Raw genomic sequence first — 18,974 nt, 5'->3', positions numbered from 1 at the left:
CATTCCTGAAGGTTATTTTCCATAGGTGGGGAGTTCTGGGTCAACAGTTCCTTTCCTTCAGCACTTAGAAACTCTTGCTACTTACAGCCCACATGATTTCCATGAGAAATCTGCTATCATTCACATTGTTTTTACCCTATAGGTAATCAGGTATTGTATTTCTCTTTGGCTGCTGTCAGGATTCTTTTTTCTTTTTTTTGTCTTAGTTTTTTTGTCTTCCTGGATGGAAGTTTGGCTAGGACTATGATTTGTCTCGTGTGGATTTCATTGGATCTATCCTATTTAGAAGTCACTAAACTTCTTGAATCTCTAGATTTTTGCCACATATAGGAATTTTTAGCCATTAGTTCTTTGAATACCTTTTATGCTCTGCCTTCTTTCTCCTTTCCATCTAGGAGATAAAGGCATTGATGTATTCTTGCTGCTTTGTGGCCTGGCAGCCAGAAGCAGGAGAGGTAATGTAGCCCCTGCTGCTCAAGAAAGTATGAAATAAAAAAAAAACTTAGTGGCTTTTACAGTACATAAGTGGGTGTTTGTGTGCATTTTTACACATTTACATACCCAAATGAATCTTGTCCTTTAAATTCTGGAATACGTTTATACTTTTATTCCAAAGTTGTGCCATTAATTCCAAGTCAGACTATGAGTCGTAGTATCTTACAGTCATATCTCATCTTTTAGCAAAAAAGATATTACTATCTTGATCACTTAATTAATCAGAATTGGTCCTAAGTAACTTTTGATTCTTTGAAAAAAATCAAATTTATTCTTAAAGGACATATTTGTTATTATCAGGGATATAGAAAATAATGCACCAGCTTCTAAAGTCACAAAAAGATGTTGAGAAATCATGATATTCTTCAACAGCTAAATAACTTCTCAAAGTGATTCCTTTAAAGGTAATAATACTCACAGGTATTTCAATTTTGGCATATTTCTATTAAAAAACTAGTCAGGTTGTTTTATGACCACTGTGTTTATGTGCTCTTATGTGTAAGATTATTGAGGCTACCTGGAGGAGGGAAGTATTAAATCTTGCACCTCCTAAATATTCTTGATGAGTTTAATAGCAATTCATAGGTGCAAGGACTATTACAAATTGGGAAACTGAATTAGGAGATATATTCATAGATTCATGTCAGAAGGAAACCATTTCCCAAACAACATATTGAGATAATTTAGGATACATGGAAAGACTGTGTTAGAATCTTTTAAACAGATAATTGCTTTGGTGGTAACTTAGCATAGTAAAAACTAAGAACCAGAAAGTAAACATATTGAGCCCAGTAATGTAAAGGCTAAATTCTGGACTTCTAAATCTTCAAGTAAAAATTTCCAAAAGCCACGTTGTTCTTTGCTAATTGCAAATTAAGTAGTTCTTACACATTTTTTGAAATACAAGGCTTGATAGACACTGTTTTATTTAAATATACAGAGAATTCTTTGTTGAAAGGTGAAACTATATCCCCTTTGATATTTGTGTCTTTTAATTGTAAATAAACAGAACAGAAATATATCTTATATAGTTACCCTTTATTGATTTCCTCCAATGCGCCAGATAGTGTTAGAGGTTTCCTTTTTTCTTTTAAGATTTTATTTATTTGTGAGATAGGGGACGAAGCAGAAGGAGAGGCAGACTCCCCACTGAACAGAGAACCCAACACAGGGCTCAATCCTAGGACCCTGGGATCATGATCTGAACCAAAGGCAGATGCTTAACCAGCTGAGCCACCCAGGAGGCCCCCTGTTAGAAGTTTTCATTATTTCAGTATTTTATTGTCCTTAAAACAACCTTACAAAATAGGCATTTTTTAAAAAAAGTAAATCTCTATAGCCAGTGTTGGGCTTGAACTTAAGAACTGGAGATCAAGAGTCACATGCTCTACCAACTGAGCCAGCCAGATACCCGCTAAATAGGCATTTTTATCCATATTTGGTAGAGGAGGAAATTAAACTTAGAGAGGCCATGTAACTGCCCAGTGTCACAAATGGAAATGGTGGAGCAGGCATTCAAACCCAGGTCCTGCTGAACCCAACATTCATGCTGTCGCTTTGATCCTCATTATATTAGAATCTTTTATCTTGAGGGAATTGGTAGGTTTGCCAATGTAAAGAGATAATCTGGTTTCCAGGAAAAAAAGAAATCACTATGCTAAGCTTAAGAACTCTCCAAAAAAGCCATTTAAATGACATAAATTTATCAGAGGCCAATATGTTTTTTGACATGAATAAGACCAATAGCTCGATTCGAAGATACCCAGAGGTTTTTATTATCAGCCACCATTTTTATTTTATAAGGATGTAGGATATCCAGTTGCCACTACCAGTATACACAAAGATTTTTAAATGTCCTGACTCAGTACCTTCCATTTCCTAGAAATAAAGTCAAGTCTGTGCTTTTTTTTTTTTTTTTTTTTTTAATATGGGACACTTCACAAATGTGTGTGTCATTTTTGCACGGGGGCCATGCTAATCTTCTCTGTATTGTTCCAATTTTAGTATATGTGCTGCTGAAGCAAGCACAAGTCTGCTTTTTTAAATACACAGGCCCCAGTTTTCATAATTACATCTGGCAGGATAGTCTGGTTTATGCTGTGATACTGAGAAGCTCCAAAAATCTTGGTTGTTTGTTACAATTAAGGTTTATTTCTTGCTCACACGAAACTTGTTGTGGGTCTGGGTGGCTCACTAGGACTTCCCTACCCTCCTTCTTCCTACCCCAATCCACTATAGTGACTCAGAAACATAGTCTACTTCTGAGCCCATGTTTTAGCTCTTCCAGTTCAACCTAAAGCGTCTTCCACTATTGCGGTGATCAGGCACCAGAGAGATTTGAGAATCACAAACAGCTTTACACTGCTGCAGCCCAGAAATGATTTGTCACTTTTGCCCACATAGCATTAGTCATAATCATCACATGACCCTGCCCACTTGCAAGGGGATCTGAGAAAAAGTCATCTGTGTATCTGACAGAAGAGAACAAGATATTGTTGAATGCTTACAATAGCTACATAATAAATCTGCATTATCTGTGTCTTATATAGGCATAGAAACAGCCATTTGGAAATAGAACCACTTGTTCCAGATAGGTAACGGTTGGTGGGTGGGGAGGGGCATCAGGAGCCATCTTCCCTCAACATGCTGCTCCTTGGGCTTACCAAGGCAAAATACTCTCATTTCTCCAGGTTTTCTTTTCTCTTCACCTTCACCACACAGGAGAATGTGAGGGTGTGGTCTAGGGGACAGGAAGGAGGAGGACACCCTCAATGAAGAAAGGAAAGAAGGAAGGGAGAAATAAAACCCAGAGGCTCCTCTTCACTCCCCCCACCTTGGGCTTTTCAAGTATCCTAAATCCTATTCCATTTCTTCTTCTCCCTACCCAAGCCCCCTCTTGCTCTTTATTCTTTTTTTTTTTTTAATTTTATTTATTTATTTGACAGAGAAGGAGAGAGCACAAGTAGGGGGAGCAGCAGGCAGAGGGAGAGGAGAAGCAGATTCTCCATTGAGCAGAGGGCCTGACACAGGGCTTCATCCAGGATCTTGGCATCATGACCTGAGCCAAAAGGCAGACACATAACCCACTGAGCCACCCAGGCGTCACCCCCCGCACCTCTGCTCTTTAATAAATGCCCGAGAAAGTTGGAATCTAGGGTTTCTTTTGAACATAGATGAATCTTATTATATTCTGTAAATATTGAAAGATTTGATATTAACACCTATATGTAAATTTTGCCTACCACTACACCACGGTAGTATAAGAGAAAAACACAGAGGAGATAATAGGTTTTTTAAAATTACCTCTTACCTTTTTGTCAGACTTTAATTGGATGAAACCTGCCCACAGTAAGGAAGGGAATTTTCTTTACTCAGTCTGCAGATTCAAATGTTAATCTCATCCAGAAATACCTTCACAGAAAAACTCAAAATAGTGTTGGGCCAAATATCTGCACAACCCCAGTGGCTTAGTCAAGTTGACACATAAAATTAACGATCGTATCTATTTTCCCATGGTTACAATAAGGAAAATCCCTAAGCAAATCCCAGTAGGTATATGATTAAGAGCGTCGAATGGAGAAAGCTATGAGAATCTGTTCTCTTCCACACTACTATATTTTCTGCCTTCCCAGCACAAAGGTATTAACCTTTATTAAATGAGTGAATTACTGGCATAAGAAGCGTAGTTCTTTTAAATGCTGTAGAGACTTAAGGAGGAAGATGGAAAGACCAACTAGGACCTCCCTGCGAGTCTTTAATCCCCAGAGAATCTCACTCCCTCTTTTTGTCCCCACTCTGCCTGAGAACCCTATCATCCTGTTTATTATTTCAAAAAGAGAATGGCCCCTGAGTGCTAAAAAATGACTTAAAAACTTTGGGAACATGGGAGTTTTTAAACTGGGAAAAGGCCTTCTTATATTATTCATTATGGGAGAAGAATGTTACTTGTAAAAGCATTTTCTAAGAGCCAGAGGATGCTTATTTTCTACTCCATTTCCCATTGAGATAGGGAAACTGAAGGTAGCTTTTTTTGCTACCTCTACTCTTTTTTTTAAGATCTTATTTATTTATTTGAGAGAGAGAGAGAGAAAGAGAGAGAAAGCAGGAGCAGCGGGGAGAGGGAGAAGCAAGCCTCCCACTGAGCAGGGAGCCCAACATGGGGCTTCAGCCCAGGACCCTGGGATCGTGACCTGAGCAGAAGGTAGACACGCAACTGACTGAGCCACCCAGGTCCCTCCTTTTTTTTTTAAATTAATTAATTAATTAATTTAAGAGAGCGAGGTAGAGAGAGAGCATGGGGGTGGGGGATGGGGTGGAGTGAGGTGGGGGCAGACAGAGATGGGGAGAGAACCCCAAGCAGACTCACATGATGCTGTGATCACAACCTGAGCTGAAACCAAGAGTCAAATGCCCAACAGATGGTACCACCCAGGAGCCCCTTGCTGCCTCTGTTTTTGCTAGGACTTGCCTACCGCCTCACATCAGACCTTAACGTATTTCCTCCTTGTAAAGGTCAAGGGGTTAATGATTACTTTGGAGACTTCTGGCACAATAGAAAGCATCTAAGGTGACTGGGTGAGGTCATTATGAAAGTTTTCCAAGACCACTGATTCCTCGTACCTTGATGCCAAGACCTCTAGCTCCAGGGTATAAGTGACTTACGGAGGATACTTGAGCTCTCATCCTTGTTTTGCCCAAGGCTTGGTATGGCTGGGAGGGCACTGTTCTTAATTAAAAAAACAAAACAAAACAAAAAAAAAAACCCAAGCAAAGACAAGACTCTCTCTTTTCTCCCAGAGTCTCCCAGAAATTCTACCTGTATCTTCTCTCTCTGTATATATCTCCAATAAACTCTGCTCTCACTTCCTCTCAGCTTGTGTTTGATTTCTATCCTCCTTGAAGCCGAGGATCCTCCTGGCTCGTCCTCTGGGAATCCCTCTGGGTCCTCAGACTCAGCCAGCCTGCATCATCATTGCATTTTACTGTAGTTCCAGAAATTTGGGGGAAAAATTAGCTAGCCCACAAATGTAGGTTGGTAGTCCTACCACCTGCCTTCAGCTCAAAAACACGAAATACCTATACATGATAAACAACGGGGACAGACTCCAATTAATTTTTTTTAAAGATTTTATTTCTCTGGGGCACCTGGATGGCTCAGTTGTTAAGCGTCTGCCTTCTACTCGGGTCATGATCTCAGGGTCCTGGAATCGAGCTCCACATCGGGCTCCCTGCTTGGCAGGAAGCCTACTTCTCCCTCTCCCACTCCCCCTGCTTGTGTTCCCTCTTTCGCTGTGTCTTTCTCTGTCAAGTAAACAAAATCTTTAAAAAAGAAAAAAGATTTTATTTCTTTATTTGACTGAGAGAGCAAGAGCACAAGCAGGCAGAGCAGAATGGCAAGCAGAGAGAGGAGCAGCCCCTGGGATCATGACCTGAGCCTAACGCAGACATTTAGTAGACTGAGCCACCCTGATACCCCTTAATGTTGTTGTTTTTTTCACCTTTTCAGGTTTAATTCCAGGAAAACGATATACCTAGAATGGGGCCTAGATCACAAGTAGGCAGAGAGGTAGGCAGAGAGGCAGGCAGAGAGAAGGGGGAAGCAGGCTCCCTGCTGAGCAGAGAGCCTGATGCGGGGCTCGATCCCAGGACTCTGGGATCATGACTTGAGCCGAAGGCAGAGGCTTAACCCACTGAGCCACCCAGGTGCCCCTAAAATGGGGCCTTTTTTTTTTTTTTTTAAAGATTTTATTTATTTATTTGACAGAGAGAAATCACAAGTAGGCAGAGAGGCAGGCAGAGAGAGAGGAGGAAGCAGGCTCCCTGCTGAGCAGAAAGCCGGACGCGGGGCTCGAACCCAGGACCTGGGATCATGACCCGAGCCGAAGGCAGCGGCTTAACCCACTGAGCCACCCAGGCGCCCCAAAATGGGGCCTTTTGATGGAGTTTTTTTTCTCATTTGGACAAAGGTAAAATAGGCATTATAGCAGATAATACTTTCCTTAAATGACTATAATATCTCTCATTCCTCATTCCACATGCTCTTTTTACAATATAACTAGTACTTCAACAATTAAGAAGTATAGTCTATGTCCTTTCCCCATAAATGTGGTGTTGGTTTTTTTGTTTTTGTTTTTTTTGTTTGTTTGTTTGTTTTTTGACTGCTTCAATAAATAGTTGAACTGATCCTATGTGATTTCTGAGATTAGGCCATGGAAGTCAATATAATGCCTCCATTTGAAAGAGGACTTAAACTATCCTTCAAACTTCCTAAATAGGTTCTCCTTTCTAGCTTATTTCTTAACTCAAGCAAAAGACCCAATGGGCAGAGCATCTGCAGACAAAAACTGAAACTACCCCTTCAAGCAATAAGGACCGCCCTGAGCCAGCATGACCCTGTCTGTGGTTGGTATTAAGATAGTAATTGACCTGACCTTCACTGTTAACCTACACATCCCTAGTATTGGCCTCACTGAAATAAATTCCTTTCTTGGTTACCACCACTCATTTCTCTGCCGTAGGATTTGGGAAGTGGTGAGTGACGGAACCTGGTTCGTTTGGGAGCCCTGGAGCCCTATGCCCCAGCGACACCTTGTCCTCTTGGAAATCTGCATGGAGGGGTGACCTAGAGGTGTTCCCGGGCACCATCCCAGCTGGAGTCCCAACAGCTAGCATCAACCACCAAGATCTGTGAATGAACAAGCCTTACGATTCCAGACCATGGCCTTGATTTTGAGCTGGCCCAGCTTACGTCACGTGGTGCAAACAAGCTGTGCCACTGAGCCGTGACCAAACTGCATATCTGTGAGCAAAATAAATGATTGTTGTTTTTTTAGGCTATTAAGTTTGCAATGACCAGACAAGTATAAATAACGCTACCATAGACACTTAACATCTCTTATCACAATCTCTTACATCAATCTTAAATTCTCATGTACTAGGTGAAAATGAGTAAGGGACAGGTGGGGCTAGGTAGGGAGAGATAGATAGGGGGCTCCATGGTCAGGCTCACAGAAATCCCCAAAATGCAGAAGTGTAAGGCAACCAGAGATAATGGAACAAACCAGACCACCCTGTCCTAGGCATGTGTGTGTGCACGTGTGTGTATCTTTTTTTTTTTAATGATAGTCACCTGTGACCAACAAAGAATAACCAGACCCTAAAAAAAGAAGTAGGCCAAAAAAAAAAAAAAAAGAAGAAGAAGAAGAAGAAGTAAGCCATTAAAGATGTTACTACCAGTCCTTACTCCAGCCAAGACATCACAAGACTGATACGGACAGAAGCTCCCTGGTCAGTTCTAAACAAAAGACTGCCAGCAACCCTGTCCAGACTCCCTCATTCCTGAGATCTTTTTTTCTCTGTATCCTTGCTTAATAAATTTATTTATTTATTTGACAGAGAGAGAGAGAGAGAGAGTGCACACACAAATAGGAGGAGCAGGCTCTCTGCTGAGCAGGTAGCGCAATGCGGTGCTCCATCCCAGGACCCTGTGATGGATCATGACTTGAGCTAAAGGCAGATACTCAACTGACTGAGCCACCCAGGTTCACCTGCTCCATAAACTTCTATTGCTTTACTCACTCTCCTTTGTCTGTGAGATCCATGTGACTCCATGAGACAAGAACCTAACTCTCCCACTTCAAAAAGTTCGCATTGCACACGGCCATACTCAGGGCGCCTGGGTGGCTCAGTCGGTTAAGTGTCTACCTTTGGCTCAGGGCATGATCCTAGGGTCCTGGGATCAAGCCTGAACATGGGGCTCCTTGCTTAGCAGGGAGCCTTCTTCTCCCTCTGCCTACCGCTCCCCCTTCTTTTGTTCTCTCAAATGAATAAGTAGACTATTGCCCACCCCACCCCCCCAAAAACAACAAAAAACAAAGAAATCATGCTACTCTCTTCCTATTCCTTGGTCTTATATTTTCCCAATGCAATCCACCCTCAAGTCTGGGAATCATGGTGACCTCAGCTCATCAGGTTACTTCTTTTTTTCTTTTTCTTTTCTTCTTTTTTTCTTTCATTCAGATTATTTATTTATTTATTAGAGAATGAGAGAGAGAGAAGGAACAGAGGGAGAGGGACAACCAGACTCATCGCCGAGCGCAGAAACTAATGCAGAACTTGATCTCAGAACTTTGAGAACACGACCTGAGCCCAAATTGAGGCACACAGGCAGCCCTCAATTCAACCAACTGAGCCCATCCCTCAAGTCAATTCTTGATTCTACTAACCCTATACCCTAACACTGTCATCACCTAGATCCCAAGACCTGATCTTCACTGCTCACCTGTTTTTAACCACCAATCTTTGTCCTGTAGTTTTCCTTAAGTTCTTAACTCAGGCAAAAGACCCTATACACATAGCATCTTGTGATGGAAACTGAAACTACCCCTCAAGCAATAATAACTGCCCTGACAAAGAGCTGGCCTAGACCACCCAGACCTGCTTGAGCTTAACCCTGACTCATTCCTGTGGAAATGGACCATGATGTGACCCACAGAGTGACCAATAGTTACCTTTATCTTATTATTATTATTATTATCATCATTTACCCTTACCTCATTTTAATACTAAAATCTCCACCCAAGGAGCAGCACAAGCCTCATTTACATAACATACAGTGTATGTATAGGTGTGTTTTCTTAAGGTACATGTGAGATCTTATGCCCACCTCTACATGTAACACTAAGGCGCCCTTATCTAAATATTTATCCTAACCCTAGATACAAGGAACCCATTCTTCCTTGCTTGGGAGCCATGACTTTGGAAGTTATTCCCCATGATTTCCTTATTTGCAGCAAATAAAGTTTCCTTTGTGTGACAACTCACCTGGTATAGTTCCTGATCCAGGAAAGAACCTCAGGGTTCTTTCTTGAGACATTTTTGGTGTAAAAAGGTGGTTTTATTAAAGCACGGGGACAGGACCTATGGGCAGATAGAGCCATACTGGGCTCAAGAGAAGTGGACCATTATGTACTTTCAAGTTGGGAGGGGGTTAGGGATAGCCTAAGTCTCTAAGGAATTTGGAAGCAAGGTTTCAGGGACCTAGAGGGGTCTAGCCAATTATTGGGAAAATGTCATTTATTACTGTGTAATAAAACCTTAGTAATGAGAACTTTCAGATATATGTCAGTGGTTCACATGCTTGGCGGGTGATTGCCAACACGTAACTTTGGGAGTTTGGGGATAAAGAAAATTTTTAAAGGAATTTTTATAAGTTAAAGTAGACTTAGAGGATTCTGGGGTGGGGGAAATCGGGCTAGGATTGTCTTTTACCCTTAGCAAAGTCGAAATGTCATTCTGCCTGTTTTAAGGACTTGTCAGTGGGCTGTAGGTAGTCAGAAAATCTAATAATTTTTTTTTCTGCCTTTGTTTCCCACATCAGTTCCTATCTGTGACTCACCAAGGAACTAACTCAGGTTAGTTTGGTTACAATACCAATCTAGGGGTTGTAGAGAATTTACTGGTTTCTCTTTCAGAATAAAAAAATGAAAGATTTCTTGCTTTATTAAACCCTTTACATCTACAAAATTGACTCTTTTCTGCATCTTTTTTTTTTTGTTAAGATTTTTAAAATTTATTTGTTGGTCAGGGGGTGGGTGGGGAGAGTGTACAAGCAGGGGGAGCTGCAGGCAGAAGGAGAAGCAGGCTCCCTGGGGAGCAAGGAGCCGGATATGTGACCTGAGCAGAAGGCAGATGCTTAACTGACTGAGCCACCCAGGCATCCCTGTTTCCTAAATCTTTATTCCAGCTCTTCGTAGCAGTTTTAAATAAGCAGTGGCAGGTAAAGAGGTATTTTTACAACTGTTATTAAACAACTCATTTACGCACATTCTTCCTCAACCTTTCCTAAAGGAATGTGCTGGGTGTTGGTGAATGACTACTACATTTTGTTTTGTAATGATTATAGTGCAAAGGGTTTGAAAAATATATTTGGACACTAAGAACTAATTTTAAACACTGGAAATGGGTTTTAAAAAAAATACACAATTGCTCAGTAATTCTGATGTAGGAAACAAAGGCAGAAGGAAATCTAGCTAAAATTAAATGTCCTTATAACCGTAGCCCGTTGACAAATAGCTGAGGAAGGCAGAATTTGATGTTCCTCCAGGAACCTCCCAACTGTCTTAATGTAAAAACTCTGGTAGAGGGAAAATAACTTTGGTTTGACGGTAGCAAGGCCTTGGGTATCCTGTGAGTCTTCTTTAATATAAAGAAAATCCTTTTGGAACTTCCTTTAACCTTTACTTCTTCCAACCTCAAAGTACATAATCAATTGCTCCTCACAGTCCTGGGGCAGCAGCCCAAGGTCCTGTCCCTGTGCTTTAATAAAACCACCATTTTGCATGGAAGCCAACTTAATTCTTTCTTGGCAGTGGGCTCTGGACCCCAAGAATACCAACATTACAAAACTACATCATTTTGCCTCTCCTCTTTTTATGGGCTCTGAAATGTTTAAAGTAACTTCTTACACGGAGATTATGTGCAGATACTCTGCGAACCCAAAAATATACAAGACATGGAGGGATTTTTTGCTCTTTAAAGACTAAATGTCCAGACGCCTGGGTGGCTCAGTTGGTTGGACGACTGCCTCCCGCTCAGGTCATGATCCCAGAGTCCAGGGATTGAGTCCCGCATCGGGCTCCCAGCTCCACGGGGAGTCTGCTTTTCCTTCTGACCTTCTCCTCGCTCATGCTCTCTCTCACTGCCTCTCTCTCAAATAAATAAATAAAATCTTTAAAAAATATATATATTAAAAAAACATAACTGTCTAAAGACTAAATGTCTTGTACAGTGTAAGCGAAATAGTCATATTGTAGCAGGATCAGCCTTGAGAACACCAAGAATTTTGATTTTGGTAAAAAAAAATTTTTTTTTGACTCAAAATGGATGAAGGATCTCAATGTGAGAAAGGAATCCATCAAAATCCTTGAGGAGAACACAGGCAGCAACCTCTTCGACCTCAGCCGCAGCAACATCTTCCTAGGAACATCGCCAAAGGCAAGGGAAGCAAGGGCAAAAATGAACTATTGGGGTTTTATCAAAAGCAAAAGCTTTTGCACAGCAAAGGAAACAGTGAACAAAACCAAAAGACAACTGACAGAATGGGAGAAGATATTTGCAAATGACATATCAGATAAAGGGCTAGTGTCCAAAATCTATAAAGAACTTAGCAAACTCAACACCCAAAGAACAAATAATCCAATCAAGAAATGGGCAGAGGACATGAACAGACATTTCTGCAAAGAAGACATCCAGATGGCCAACAGACACATGAAAAAGTGCTCCACATCCCTCGGCATCAGGGAAATACAAATCAAAACCACAAAGAGATATCACCTCACACCAGTCAGAATGGCTAAAATTAACAAGTCAGGAAATGACAGATGCTGGCGAGGATGCGGAGAAAGGGGAACCCTCCTACACTGTTGGTGGGAATGCAAGCTGGTGCAACCCCTCTGGAAAACAGCATGGAGTTTCCTCAAAATGTTGAAAATAGAACTACCCTATGACCCAGCAATTGCACTGCTGGGTATTTACCCTAAAGATACAAACGTAGTGATCTGAAGGGGCACGTGCATCCGAATGTTTATAGCAGCAATGTCTACAATAGCCAAACTATGGAAGAACCTAGATGTCCATCAACAGACGAATAGATAAAGAAGATGTGGTATATATACACAATGGAATACTATGCAGCCATCAAAAGAAATGAAATCTTGCCATTTGCGATGACGTGGATGGAACTAGAAGGTATCATGCTTAGCGAAATAAGTCAATCAGAGAAAGACAACTATCATATAATCTCCCTGATATGAGGGAGAGGAGATGCAACATGGGGGGTTAAGGGGGTAGGAGAAGAGTAAATGAAACAAGATGGGATTGGGAGGGAGACAAACCATAAGTGACTCTTAATCTCACAAAACAAACTGAGGGTTGATGGGAGGAGGGGGATTGGTGGGGGGGTGGGATTATGGACATTGGGGAGGGTATGTGCTATGGTGAGTGCTGTGAAGTGTGTAAACCTGGTGATTTACAGACCTGTACCCCTGGGGATAAAAATATATGTTTATAAAAAAAATTTTTTTTTTTTACGTAATCTCCACATCCAACATGGGGCTGTAACTCATAAGCCCAAGATCAAGAGTCCCGCGCTTTACTGACTGGGCCAGCCAGGTGCCCCAAGAAATTTTATAATTCAATTTTTGAGAGTTATTATTCAGGGACCTAATGTGATCAGTCAGTATGTTCAAGTCCTCTACCAACTCATTCACTAATGAAAAAGAAACCCGTTTCCAGAGCCTCAAACCAGCAGCACAACTTTGTCTTTTCCTGTCTCATTTCTCCTTTTCTCCCGATCCTTTCTCTGGATGCACTACATGTTCCTTTTACTACTCAGCTACTATCCCAGCTTCCCAACTTTCTGCATCCGCAGGCAGAAAGTTGCTCCCTCCCCAAGCATTCATTCTTCGGATGCACCAAGCTTGGGCTGTACTGTATGCCTTTTTGAATTGAGACTCAGTAAAAAGGTCCAGAAAACCGTTCACCGGATTCCCAAATTTTATCTTTCACCTTCAGATATACCCAAGGCGTCACTGAGGGGCCAAAAACTGGGATACCTGCTCAGGTGACAGCGTAGTGTAATTATAAGCCTCTCAGGCAGCCTCTGCCGAAGTGATAAGGGTCAGTGACCACAGGAGTAAATAAAGCTAAGCCGGAGAAGCGTCTTGATCGTAACCACTGCAGCTAACTCAGAACCCCTTGCGCCTCCCACGCTTCCCACGCTCCAGCCTCGGCAGTCGCGCCTAGAAAGGCCAATATGGCGCCATCCCCCGGTCCTCAGGGGCGGGGGGGGGGGGGGGGGGAGAGCGTGCGCGTCACGTGACCTCCGCCCCCGCCCCCTCCGCGGGCAGCGCTCCATTCCCCTGCTCCCGGGGCGCGCCGGCATTCGGGAGGTACGCACACCGTGCCCTGCCCCTTTAGGAGCTCGTCCGTTGTCCCCGCGCGTCCGCTAGTGTCTCTCCCCGCAGCAAAGGCCCGAGCAGGGCCAAGAAAGGGGGCGCTAGGCCGTGCAGAGGCAAAGGGGCTGCAGAACGGTGTCACTGCCGCTGACACCGAGGCGGGAGGTCGGAGCCCCGCGCTAGGTGCTGGGCCGGAGGAGACCGCGCGGGCGTCCTAGGAGACCGCTAGGCGCTGAGGGGCGAGGCTGTTGCGGAGGTTCAGGGCGTTCCGGCCAGATCGTAGGTGCCGTCGGGGACTCGGGGGTCCCCTCGGAGCTTCGGTCACTTGCCTTGGGCGTTTCACAGGTTTCCCATCGCCATCCAGCCCCTCAAATCCAGTAGGATTGAAAAACGGCCTCAGCTAAATGTTCTCTTCCTTCTGAGGAGAGGGGTCGAGCCTGTCAGCTGGAGGGGACTCGAAAGGGATGGCCCGGCCCTCGGGGGGTGAAAGGAGCAGAGGTTGAAGAGTGCGGCGGGAGCGGGGGGCGCCCTCCTTGACTATCAGATGCCTCCTGTGTTTCCATCTCTGCCGAGTGGGCTTGGCGGCGCTGACTACCCTGCAGGAGGGACGGACGCGGCTCCGCCGGCTCTGACCCTGCCGCCTCCATGTGGCTGCTGAAAGGGACCCAGGAGGGAACCGGCTTGGGGCGCAGCCTCGCCCTCTTCCCTCCCCGCCTCCCAGGCGACGGGGCTGGCGATGTGGAGACGTGAGGAGACCCGCGGCTGCCCCGGGTTCTCCAGGACTCCGCGAGGCGCCCGCGCGTTCCACTGCACCCGGGGCAGGGGAGACCCAGGCGGGGCTCCGTGGTGGGCGGACGGGCGGGCGACAAGCAGAGCCGGAACCCCTTCCTCGCCATGGGGCACAACGGCAGCTGGTTCTCCCGGAACGCCAGCGAGCCGCGCAACGCATCGGGCGCGGAGCCTGGGGGCGCCAACCGCAGCGCTCTCGGGGAGTTCGGCGAGGCTCAGCTTTACCGCCAGTTCACCACCACCGTGCAGGTCGTCATCTTCATAGGCTCGCTGCTCGGTAAGCCGCTAGCGGGGGCGCCTCCCGGGTGGGCTTCCCCGAGCACACAAGCTCAGAGAGGGCACGGAATCGGGGGCCGCCGGAGCCGTGGTGTGTTTCGGGGTGCCTGGCAAAGTGGAGTTGGTGGGTTTAAAAATGCGGGGGTAACTGCGGGGAAGTTAAACAGGGACGGTCCACTCCAGCCCCCGCGCTGGAAGCAGAAGAGTTCTGGAAGGGCTTTCTCCGGTTCCGAGGACCGTGCGTGGTATAGGCAGAGGTCCGCCTCTGGGGCAGCCCTGGCGGGACCCTTGGTGATGCGCATAACCCTGCCCAACAAGCATTCCTCACCTCCTGGGTGCCAGGTCGGTGCGCTGGTCCGAGCTCCTGTTTACAAATATCGAGGAACAAAGATTGTTTTGTTACTGATGATTGATGTGTTTTGCACTCCCATCTATTCCCTATATAAAAAAATTATTTTGAAAGAGCCTTATTTTGAGCGTGTTTTAGGGCTTGCTGCTTCGGAACACCGACCTGCTTGCTGGTAAACAATCCTGTGGAGAGTTAAACTCTGTTGCCTTCTGATCTTTTTAGAAACCCCAGACAAGTCCCAGCATATTTCTCTACCTTTGTTTCGTCTGAAGTACAAAATATACAGATTTTAGGTATATTTGTTCAACGAACTGAAATGAGTGGTTGGTTAATAAAAATGTTTGTCCACTAGCATGAGAATTACCTGTACTTCTAGTGGGTACTCTTTAAATGATAAATGATCACAGTGTTCGTTTCTGTGGAGGTTAGTTGAACATGTATATTACTTGTAAATATATGATTTCCCTTCAGATGTAAATTTTCTGACATGGTGTTTAAATGGATGTAGAAAGATGTGTGACATTGTGGTCAAGGGCAGTCTTAAAATTTCAAAGTAGGAATAGGTTTTTTGCAGACACCTGTGAATTTCCATGTAAATCAAGATAAGTGATCTCAAAAAGACTGGAAAAATTTTAAATGTTTGGAATTTCCCTTCGTAATTTTTCTAGTTGTAATCATCCTGTCCCACTGTTTCATACTGATTTTCCACTTTTTGTCATGAGGGCATGTTCAGGAGTAGACATCAGTGTGGCTGTGTCTAAGTGTGTGTGTGTGTGTGTGTGTGTGTGAGAGAGAGAGAGAGAGAGAGAGAGAGAATGTGTTTTTATGAGAATGATAAGTGCACATTAACAAAGCAAATGCTTGTGTATCAAATATTTTCAGTATTCATTTAACAAACACTGAACACCTACTAGGTACCATGCACAATGAATTGTAGATTATTGGGATTTAAATGCTAGTGTTGTCACATTTAGTTGAAGTGTGGATTATTGGAGAGAGTAGAAGTGACTGCACATTTATTTCTGCAGGGTTTTTACTAAATATATATATATGTGTATGTATACACACACACACACACACACACATTTGTTTTGTTTTCCCCGTTGGGAACTCTAACCATGAAGAAAGATGATGTTGGGAGAAATTTTCCTGCAGTTTGACTCCATGATTTTGAGTACTACTGGAATAGAAAACAGAAAGTATGTAATGGCATAGCAAATAGTGCACACTTAATGTTAGTTTTGCTTCTGGTGTACCGTCTATTTTTGTAAATTGCATTTGATTCAAGAATTGCTAGGTAGGGGTGTCCAGGTGGGTCAGTTGGTTAAGATCTGACACTTGATCCCAGCTCAGGTATTGGTATCAGGGTGGTGAGTTAAAGCCCCATGTTGGTGGGCATAGAGCCTTATTTTTAAATTTTTTATTAAAAATTTTTTTTAGAGATTTTATTTATTTATTTGAGTGAGAGGGATCACAAGCCGGGGGAAGGGCAGAGGGAGAAGCAGGACTCGCCACTGAGCTGGGAACCTGATGAAGTTGATCCCAGAACCTTGGGATCACGCATGACCTATGCCAAAGGCAGACACGCTTAAAGGACTGAGCCACCCAGGCACCCAGGTGTAGAGCCTTCTTTAAAAAAAAAAAAAAGAAAGAAAGAAAGAAAAGAAAAAGGAATTTCTAGGTAAATCTGCCCTTATTTCAACTCTTTTTCCTCACAGTGGTTTAATTGACAGGAAATAACTGTTCTTGTGGGTTTTTCCCAGGAGGAAACTGATTTTCCTCTTGATTGTTAGTTATGCCTGGCTTGGCTAAGGAGGACATATTTTCTCCCTTCCACATTATTTGGCCCTCCTAAGAGAGAATTCCATTTGCTCCTTTTTCTTTTCAGAAAAAATATAAATACAGTTAAATTTCTTGAAATCAAAAGTCAGAGAACTTGGGCAAAAGGAAAGACAACGCGGGGCGCCTGGGTGGCTGTCAGTTAAGTGTCTGATTCCTCATTTCTGCCTAGGTCATGACCTCAAGGTCCTGGGATGGAGCTCCACCTTGAGCTCTGCACTCAGTGGGAGCCTGCTTGTCCCTCTGCACTCCTCAAATAAATAAATAAATAACATCTTCAAAAGGAAAGGCAATCCAGGTTTCCTTAAAATATTAGCTGAATCATAACATTGCCTTTTGTACTTATTTACTGGTATTCTTGATTCATTGTTTTTGAGGATTTGACCTGTATAAACAACTGTGTAGTTGAATCCTCCTGGTGATACTAGCTGAGGCTTAGAGCTTAAGTGGCAAAGCCGTGTACAGTCAGTTGCAAGGCAAGTAAACTTGGGAAGCATAGTTTCATGAAAGGCCCCTCCCTCCTCCAAGAGAAAACTCACAGATTAGGAATAAAAGAAAAACATTTATTATGGAAGAATCCTTAAGGCTGAAAAGTAAATGGAGGATGGAATAGTATCTAGAACAGCATGTAATGCTGATTCAATCTGCTTGTTAATCATATCTGCAAACATAGACAAATGAGTTTTTCTTCTTTTTTTATCCTTTAAACAAACTCAAACATACTTCCTAGATTGCCTAACTAGATTTTTTTTTCAATAGAATTTTCAAAGGCCAACTGTTATGTGAAAATAATTCCTTTATACTATTGTTGTTTTACAGTCTTTTTTGGAAACTTTTAGAGCCCTATATGAGGAAAAAACCCAACTTGGAATGACTATAATATTCCAGCCACAAGGAACATTAATTGCTTTCAGAATGAACTCCTGAATTATATATAATACTCTTCAAATAACACCTTTTGAGGCTTTGTGTAAACTAGTGTTTCTCAGCCTTTTTTTTTTAATTTTAAAAAGATTTTATTTATTTGAGAGAGAGTGCACAGAGGGAGAGTGAGTGGGAGAAGCAGGTTTCCTGCTCAGTAGGGAGCTCAGTATGGGGGCTCAATCCTAAGACCCCAGTACCATAACCCAGACTGAAGGTAGACACTCAACTGAGTCAGGCACCCAGGCACCCCCTCAGCCTTCTTTATTTAATATCTTGGGATATCTGAAGATATGCTCTAGATCTTGAAAGAGTAAAATAATTTATATATATATATATATATATATATATATATATGTATACATACATATATATACATATACACACACATATATATATTTTTTAAGATTTTATTTATTTGGGGCGCCTGGGTGGCTCAGTGGGTTAAGCCGCTGCCTTCGGCTCAGGTCATGATCTCGGGGTCCTGGGATCGAGTCCCGCATCGGGCTCTCTGCTCAGCAAGAAGCCTGCTTCCCTCTCTCTCTCTCTCTCTGCCTTCCTCTCCGTCTACTTGTGATCTCTCTCTGTCAAATAAATAAATAAAATCTTTAAAAAAAAAAAAAAAGATTTTATTTATTTGACAGAGAGAGAGCGCGCACAAACGGGGGCAGAGGGAGAAGGAGAAGCAGGGTTCCTGCAGAGCAGGGATCCCAATGCAGGTCTCTGTCCCAGGACCCTGGGATCATGACCTAGGCTGAAGGCACACATTTAACCAACTGAGCCACCCAGGTGCCCTGATGGGGTCAAGATAATTTATAGATTTCCCTTTAGTAAGTATATGGCACACAACACTCTTAATAGTGAACAGTGTAAAATTAAAAACGCAGTAAGATTTGGAATCCTCATTTACAATAAGTGCTTTGGATCTAACTCCTCAGAGTTGATCTTCTCTCCCTTTTTGCCACTCCTTTGGGATTCACACTGCAAGTGCTTGGAAAGATGGGCCCCCTCTGGTGCTTTCACGTGACAAAGGTCAGTGGCTGTTACAAAGCCTGTTACCTCTAGTCTCCCCCACTGCATAAATTGCCTGTCATCTGTGCTTGTTATCATTGGAGGAATTTAGGAGGTTTTTGTAAAGGAACCTGCTCTTATTTAAAGAAAATGAGTATTGTTGACAATAGCCAACAAATTATGTATCTTTCCTCATCAGTGATCTATAGTATGAAATTGATGACCCTAAGTAAAGGTCCATCTTGTCTGTGGCCTGATTCCTCCAGCAGTGGTTATTGAAGTATTCATTTCAAAGGATATAGGGGGAACTATCTTACTGAATTGATCTGACAGATAAT

The 18,974-nt window shown here is 43.2% G+C and overlaps 2 protein-coding genes and 1 non-coding gene across 3 annotated transcripts in view; 2 read left to right on the top strand and 1 right to left on the bottom strand.

The window, feature by feature from the left end:
* Positions 1-2,416: 2,416 nt before the first annotated feature.
* Positions 2,417-2,523, bottom strand: LOC125105757 (U6 spliceosomal RNA). Its single transcript, XR_007129024.1, has one exon. It is a non-coding gene; the product is annotated as a U6 spliceosomal RNA (small nuclear RNA).
* A 10,881-nt stretch (positions 2,524-13,404) lies between these two features.
* GPR176 (G protein-coupled receptor 176) overlaps positions 13,405-18,974 on the top strand; it is a 129,735-nt gene continuing 124,165 nt past the window's right edge. Inside the window, exon 1 of the mRNA XM_047738804.1 lies at positions 13,405-14,517. Within this exon, the coding sequence (XP_047594760.1) occupies positions 14,346-14,517 (172 nt within the window). The 5' untranslated portion in view covers positions 13,405-14,345. The remainder of the gene's footprint in view (positions 14,518-18,974) is intronic.
* Positions 14,435-18,974, top strand: part of FSIP1 (fibrous sheath interacting protein 1) — a 319,482-nt gene continuing 314,942 nt past the window's right edge. Inside the window, exon 1 of the mRNA XM_047738801.1 lies at positions 14,435-14,517. The gene's annotated coding sequence lies outside the window, so the exon portion shown is untranslated. The remainder of the gene's footprint in view (positions 14,518-18,974) is intronic.

The sequence above is a fragment of the Lutra lutra genome, chromosome 7 (genome assembly GCF_902655055.1).
Source record: "Lutra lutra chromosome 7, mLutLut1.2, whole genome shotgun sequence".
Taxonomy (NCBI): domain Eukaryota; kingdom Metazoa; phylum Chordata; class Mammalia; order Carnivora; family Mustelidae; genus Lutra; species Lutra lutra.
This window is presented reverse-complemented; position numbering and strand designations above follow the sequence as displayed.